Source organism: Pygocentrus nattereri, chromosome 2 (genome assembly GCF_015220715.1).
Source record: "Pygocentrus nattereri isolate fPygNat1 chromosome 2, fPygNat1.pri, whole genome shotgun sequence".
In the NCBI taxonomy this organism is placed as follows: Eukaryota; Metazoa; Chordata; class Actinopteri; order Characiformes; family Serrasalmidae; genus Pygocentrus; species Pygocentrus nattereri.
The window spans coordinates 11,162,432-11,170,561 of NC_051212.1; the positions used below are offsets into that span (position 1 = coordinate 11,162,432).

Below are 8,130 nucleotides of genomic sequence, written 5' to 3' on the forward strand. Positions count from 1 at the left end.
AGGATGTAGTACTTCATTTCCACTAATTTTCACAAAAGTCTCATCCCAAATTTGAGAATTTCAAAAATTTCAAAAGATTTTTCCTCCACATGCACCTTATGAAGATGTTCTATATGTATTCTATATGTATTCTAAATGTATTCTGAATACATTACTTTCAGATTCAGTTTCAGTCCAATTAGAATATCTTACCTGTTCGGGCTCTGAATTGATTTCTTCTGCTCGCCTGTTTATGAAATTATGCTCTGACTCCTGAATGCTTCTCACATATGAGCTGATCTCACTCAGGAGGGGCATTCTTCTAAAATGTTCTGCAGGTTCCACTCTCAAGGCTCAAGAATCTTCGGTTCATGTATGAGTAATGCTGATATCGCCAAGTGTCACTCTCTCTCCTCTCTGCCTTCGGGATTTCTCTCAGTCGAATGAAATCTTCTGAGCTCCAACAGAAAAAAAAATGGTCAAAGAATCAGGTCCAAATCTCATTTATTCTGGTTGGAGTTTAGCTGTGAATGTGGCAGTCAAGTTGTCGGTGGTAGATTTAAATGCTTGATTTATTAACAGAGAAACGCCTCTGTGAATAGATGACCATGCCTTGGTATGGAAAAGAAAACAAATATGTATTGTGCCTGAGTGTCAGCTTCACTGATTAATAAGAAAGCATGTACCTTTAAAATAGTTCACTTCTGAAAATGATTAGCCACTGAAGGGCAATTACGTAGAACATCCTGAAACAGTAGATAGGTTAAAACATGCAGAGCCAAAGAAAAAGCACTGTTTTTTTCGGATGGGTAAGAACAAGACAGACATGCTATTGTCATTCCAAAAGTCAGCAAGGGCAGTTTCTGGCAAAGAAATATAATAATAATAATAAGAAGAAGAATACTAACAATAATAACTTAAGACAGCACATAAAAAAATGCTTACAAGGGCATAAACATCCATCCATCCATTATCTTCCAACTCTCCAGGGTTCGGGTCACGGGGGCAGCATCCAAAGCAATGAGGCCCAGACCTCCCTTTCCCCAGCCACTTCCACTAGCTCTCCAAGGGGGATTCCGAACACCAAACCGGACACCCTCCATCCCCTGACTGCGCCTAGGAATTCTATCCATAAAAATTATGAATAGAATCAGTGACAAAGGGCAGCCCTGATGGAGTCCAACTCTCACTGGGAATAAGTCTGACTTACTGCCGGCCATGTGAACCAAACTCCTGCTTTGTTTGTACAGGGCCTGAATGGCTCATAGCAAAGAGCCATGTACCCCGTACTCCCGAAGCACCTCTCACAGAATACCCTGGGGAACACAGTCGAATGCCTTCTCCAGTTCCACAAAGCACATGTGGACTGGTTGGGCAAACTCCCTTGAACCCTCCAGAATCCTGGAGAGGGTGAAGAGTTGGTCCAGTGTTCCATGACCAGGACGGAACCCGCACTGCTCCTCCTGGATCCGAAGTTCAACTATAAGCCGGACTCTCTTCTCCAATACCCCTGCATAGACTTTACCAGGGAGGCTGAGGAGTGTGATTCCCCTGTAGTTGGAACAGACCCTCCGGTCCCCTTTTTTAAAAAGAGGCACCACCACCCCAGTCTGCCAATCCAGTGGCACCGCCCACGATGTCCACGCAATGTTGAAAAGGCGTGTCAGCCAAGACAGCCCCACAACATCCAGAGCCTTGAGGAACTCAGGGCGGATCTCATCCACCCCTGGAGCCTTGCCACCAAGGAGCTTCTTAACTACCTTAGCGACTTCGGCCTCAGTAATGGACAAGCCTATTCCCGTGTCCCCAGACTCTGCCTCCTCACCGGAGAACATGTCGGTAGGATTGAGAAGGTCCTCAGAGTATTCCTTCCACGACCCAATGACGTCTTCAGTCGAAGTCAGCAGCACACCATCTCCACTATATACAGTGCTAGTGGCACACTGCTTTCCCTTTCTGAGTCGCATGACGGTTTGGCAGAATCTTTTCGGAGCCGATTTAAAGTCAGTTTCCAAGGCCTCACCAAACTCCTCCCATACACGGGTTTTTGCCTTGGCGACGACTGAAGCCGCAGATCGCTTGGCCTGTCGATACCTGCCAGCTGCCTCTGGTGTCCCACAGGCCAACCATGCCCGGTAGGACTCCTTCTTCAGCTTGACGGCATCTCTCACCTGGGGTGTCCACCACCAGGTTTGAGGATTACCTCCCCAACAGGCACCAACTACCTTACGGCCACAGCTACAGTCAGCCGCTTCAACAATGGAGGAACGGAACATGGCCCATTCTGAGTCAATGTCCCCCACCTCCCCCGATATCTGGTCAAAGTTCTGATGGAGGTGTGAGTTGAAGATCAATCTGACAGGTTCTTCTGCCAGACGTTCCCAGCAAACCCTCACTATACGTTTGGGCTTGCCTGGTCTGACCGGCATCTTCCCCCACCACCTGATCCAACTCACCACCAGGTGGTGATCAGTTGACAGCTCAGCTCCTATCTTTACCCGAGTGTCCAAAACACATGGCCGCAAGTCCGATGACACGACTGGAAAGTCAATCATTGAACTGCGGCCTAGGGTGTCCTGGTGCCATGTGCACTTATGGACATCCTTGTGTTCAAACATGGTGTTCTTAATGGACAAACTGGTTAGCACAGAAGTCCAAAAACTGAACATCACTCGGGTTCAGATCAGAGAGGCCATTCCTCCCAATCACACCCCTCCAGGTCTCACTGACATTGCCCACATGAGCATTAAAGTCCCCCAGTAGGACAATAGAGTCTCAAGGAGGAGCACTTTCAAGCACCCTTTCCAAGGACCCTAAGAAGGCTGGGTCCTCTGAACTGCTGTTCGGTGCATAAGCACAGACAGCAGTCAGGACCCGTTCCCCAACCCGAAGGCATAGGGAAGCTACCCTCTCGTCCAACTCAGGCTCCTTCCCCACCAGTGAGGTAATGTTCCAAGTTCCAAAAGCCAGTTTCAGCAACCGAGGATCAGAACGCCAAGGCCCACGCCTTCGGGCACTGCCCGATCCACAAAGCACTGAACCCCTACTACTGCCCCTCCCATTGGTGGTGGGTCGATGGGAGGGGGGACTCATTCCTAAATTTCCTTCGGGATCAATAAAGTATCTATCTATCTATCTATCTATCTATCTATCTATCTATCTATCTATCTATGTAACTCCTTCGGGCTGGGCCCGGCCGGGCACCATGAGTAAGTGCCCTGCCACCAGACGCTCGCTGACGAGCCCCTCCCCCAAGCCTGGCTCCAGGGTGGGGCCCCGGTAGCCCTGTTCCGGGCAGGGTAGACAAATCCTGTTCTTGTCTTTTCATAGGGGTTCTTATGGATCACACTTTGTCTGACCTGTCACCTAGGACCAGTTTGCCATTGGAGACCCTACCAGGAGCTTTTGCTCCAGACAACATAGCTCTTAGGATCATTCAAGCACGCAAACCCCTCCACCACGATAAGGTGGTGATCCATGGAGAGGGGGTATAAACATGCATTTGCAATAATAATAATAATGCAAATAAAAACCATAACAAAAGAACACAAAATGTAGAACATAATGCATTTACACAGAGTGAGTGAAAACAGGTATTCAGACACTTGTTTTTCTCTAATATACTTCTAGTGCATATATCTACTTCAAATTTTCAAGTCCCTCTTAAAAGGGCTTGGGCCCAAAGAAGGTGGCGGTGTTTCTGGGTCTTGTTCATATATGGTTTCTTCTTTGCATGGTCAAGTTCTAACTTGTATTTGTGGATGCAGTGACAAACTGTGTTTATAGACAGTGGGTTTCAGAAGTGTTCCTGAAACCATGCAGTGATTTCACCTGAAACCATGCAGTGGGGCAGTCGTGGGCTGGACGTTAGGGATCTGGCCCTGTGACCGGAAGTTTGCCGGTTCGATCCCTCAGTCCATGACTGAGGTGTCCTTGAGCAAGACACCTAACCCCCAACTGCTTCCCGGGCGCCGTGGGTAGGGCTGCCCACCGCTCCGGGCAAAGTGTGCTCACTGCCCCCTAGTGTATGTGTTCACTAGCGTGTATGTGGTGTTTCACTTCACGGATGGGTTAAATGCAGAGGTGGAATTTCCCTGGTTGTGGGATCAAAAAAGTATCATTTCCACTACAGAATTTTGTCTGTTTTCAATGCAGTGCCACCTGAGGGCCTGAAGATCACAGCTAGCCAATATTGCTTTTTGGCCTGTGCCTCACCTATAGAGATTTCTCCAGATGTTTTAATGATATTTACTGTAGATGATATGTTATTACTGAATTGTTGTGCTGTTTGCCTGTGAAGTCTCTTTACTTATGAAAGACTCAGCCTCTCTGAGATGCTCTTTTTATACATTTGTACACTTTTTGACATTTTTAAGAGAATAATTTACAAATGCATACCTACTAAATTATATATATTCTTATACATACACACTGATCAGGCATAACATTATGACCACCTTCTTGTTTCTACGCTCATTGTCCATTTAATTAGCGCCACTTAGTAGTGGTCCATCTGTTTCTCTGATACTTTGTTAGCCCCCTTTTACCCTGTTCTTCAGTGGTCAGGACCCCCATGGACCCTCATAGAGCAGGTACTATTTAGGTTGTGGATCGCTTTCAGAATCAACACTTCAGAAATCCTTGTGGAGGGACAAGTTTTGTTTGGGAAATGTTGATATGAAGTGTGTCAGCACCACAAATATCGCTCAGTCATGCCAAATAAATAAATGTGAACTAGAATACTAACTTCCCACAGGTGCAGAAAGTCCAGTGGGCAAAGAACGGTCCACTTGGCTACAACCCAAGAAGGTTTAGCTGCCAACTTTGGCCTTGTGCAAGTCATACTTCCAAGCCCGTGTACAGTCATTCTGGGGGGAAGAGAGCTCAAGGGAGAAAAAGGGGTAACATGAACTTGAATTAAACCTAAGTCAATCCACAGTCTATTGCTGGCACTCCTATCAGGTCAGAAAAATGAAACATTGTATCAAGAGCTTTCTCAAGGCAGTCAAACATAGTAGCATTACTACCCAAGCAGGTATTTGAGCCTTCATCTCCAGTATATGAGGGAAATAACAGTACCATCTGGGCTGTCTCAACATAAACTCATAAGTTCTAACTTTTATTAAGAGATTCACAGAACTGAACTCTGCCTTTTACAATGAGAACAACTTGGTTTAGCAGCTTATCAGTACCTTTACTGCTGGGATTTTATTTAGATGCTGATATGTATTGCTGTGCAATGTGACACTGTCTTAAAGAGATTCAGAGAGAATTTCCAGCACTGTGGTGATGAGTTTGTCCTTTATTTAGTGGAATTTCCCCTGGTGGTCAGTACTGCACCAGTAGGGATGCCCAAGAGCAGTGAAGCTCATGGAAACTAAGCTGATCCAAGAGGTGTGTTCCCAGGGTAAGGCTGAGCTGACCTTCACCAAAACAGACTTTGAAGTATGGTCACATAAATAAAGCAATTATTCATACTGACCATGACACCAGGACAGGGTTAGGGTTAGGGTTAGCTCAGGCCCCTTCTGGAGTCTGTGGACCATTGGGGAAACCTCAGGACCTTCTAGACCTTCAGAGAAGACATAATGTATTCTGTCATTTTTTTCTTGTTTATTTAATAGAATCATCATACTTATTTTTAAGTAAGTATTTAAGAAGTACTTTGGTGAAATCATTAGTAAACAGATGGGTTAAATTCTTGACATATCTAACAGAAAACTGTCCCGTCAGGATTTTTTGTCCGCGGTGTTTAGGTAGATACAGCCAAGCAAGCTCTTCCATTGGTAAAGATTTCAGGAGCTAAACTAAGGGTCTAATGCATCATATTAACAACTAACACGATGAGGAACTGACAGTGAAATGAACCAATCATGTTTTACAGTGGACGTGACCAGTTTTGTGAGAAAAAAAATAAACTGTCTTAAAAATAAAATGTCTTAGAAATGTCACAGACTGTGCGTGCAAGTGGTAGTCCGACCAATCCTGTTCAGTCAGATATTCGGAATGCCAGGTCTCAGATATTTTTTTTTTAAATCCATTTATTCTAGCATGGCAAAATATGTTCACCTTTTGTTTAGCATTAACATACTACTAGATTGTTAGTGGAAACATAGGCATTATGTACCATAACGTTTCCTCCTCTTACATTCATTTATTTGGTTATTTATTGACCATGTTTTAACACTTCTGCTTGAATTGAAGCCCTAACGCTTCAATCAATTTGACTTCAAATAATTCCACCAACCGTCAGTAAAGCCCTTTTTCATGCCACGGCTATGCATGAGCCTACTTACTGATCTCGCCGCTCCACAAGGGCTTTCCCTGACATTTCCCAGACATTTTGTGAGGTTGAAGTTCAGATTATTTGGGGAGATTCCAATGACTACATACACCATTCACCTCAGTGCTTTACACAAAGAGAAAACAGAGCCCTTATGATATTTATTCAGTGTTAAGTTGTAAGTCAGCTTTAACTGACTGAACTTGCTTGTCTCATTTCTTTCTTTCAGCACATGAAGAACAGATAAATGGTGATTAGTTGTACTGAAGTGACATTACTTTTTATTGTCTCCAATGCATCAACAGCTTCAGGTAGGAGTTTGCTCTCTATCAGTTTCGTGACTAGCGCAGGATATCTATGAATAACAAGTCTTAGGTGTGTAGGAGTGGGAAATTTCCCTAAAAGGTGCATAACTGATATTACACAACCTGTTGATTTCTCTTGTATGGTTTTTACAAATTTGTATAGCAGAACACGCAGCAATAAAATCTTGCCAGCATCTCTCATGTAACACTGTTATCAAAAGCCTGCATCTTAATAATGCATGAACAGAATTTGACGAATGATAACTTTCCCATTTCTGCACGTGTGGGGAGGTCTGTATCAGGTAAATGATGAAGTTAGGTATTATTTGACACTTATCAGTAAAACAATTTCATCAACCATCAGTAAAGCCCTTTCTAATACTCACCAGAACTGTTGTGTTTGCTTTTCAAGTGGCTGATTTTAAAGCCATGATAGAAGGTAAATAAAAGATCTACAGTATGTCCAAAGAATCTCATTCATGCTTTCTAACTGTCTGATTACTTGAGATGTGAACTATCCATTGTATACTGCAGCATTTTTAAATAGCTTTTCTTCATCCCTGTCAGAAGCTAAACAGAACAGGGACACTACTACACAACATGACTGCCCGCTTGGGTGGGTGAAGCTGGGTGGACTTACAGATTTATGCCACGACAGCATATTTACAGGTAGCACTGCATTAGGACAGCAGAATATTGTACTAATCCTGAAATTTCTTTAACCAAGATAATCAGAAAACAAAAAGATTTCTACAACCCCGTTTCCAAAAAAGTTGTGATGCTTTGCAAAATGTGAAAAAAAGCTATGATAATCAAATGCAAATCATTTAAACCCTATATTTCACTGAAAAAAGTACAAATACAGCATGTGAAATGTTGAAACTGAGAAATTCTTTTGCTTCTTGAAAAATATTTGCCCATTATGAATTTTATGCCAACAAAGACTGATGAAGTTGTTTAATTATTAAAAAAACAAACAACTGGTGGTTAACTGGCAATAGGTCAGTAACTTGATTGGGTATAAAAAGTCAGAAGTAAAAATGAGAAGGGGTGCACCTTTCAGAGAAAGACTGTACAGGCAACGATTCAAAAATAATGTTTCTCAACGTAAAATAGCAAAGAATTGGGGATTTCATCTACAGTGGGCGGCACGGCGGTGTGGTGGGTAGTGCTGCCGCCTCACAGTGAGGAGGGCCTGGGTTCGATTCCCTGGCCGGGTGACCGGGGTCCTCTTTGTGTGGAGTTTGCATGTTCTCCCTGTGTGGGTTTCCTTCGGGTTCTCCGGTTTCCTCCCACAGTCCAAAGACACGCAGTTAGGCCAAATGGACATGCCTTCTGCCCGATGACATAACAACCCTCATGGAGAAGTGGCTTGGAAAATGGATGGATGGATCATCTACAGTACAGAATATCAAGTTCAAAGAATTTGGAGAATTTTCTGTATGCAAGGCCAAAACTAGTATTGGCTGGCCATGATCTTCAGACACAATTCTGTAGTGGAAATCACTGCATGGACTCGGGAACACTTCCAAAAAAACATTGTCTGTGAACACATCACTGTAT

General features: G+C 43.8%; 1 protein-coding gene across 3 annotated transcripts in view; it reads right to left on the reverse strand.

The window, feature by feature from the left end:
* Positions 1-8,130, reverse strand: part of LOC108413049 (alanine aminotransferase 2-like) — a 46,292-nt gene that overhangs the window by 12,685 nt on the left and 25,477 nt on the right. For 2 of the 3 annotated variants that reach the window (XM_017685363.2, XM_017685364.2), the window contains exon 2: positions 193-432. In XM_017685363.2, coding sequence (XP_017540852.1) covers positions 193-297 — 105 coding nt within the window. In that variant the 5' untranslated portion in view covers positions 298-432. Of the gene's footprint in view, positions 1-192; positions 939-8,130 lie in introns of those variants that run through there. The other variant, XM_017685362.2, reaches the window with a different exon arrangement.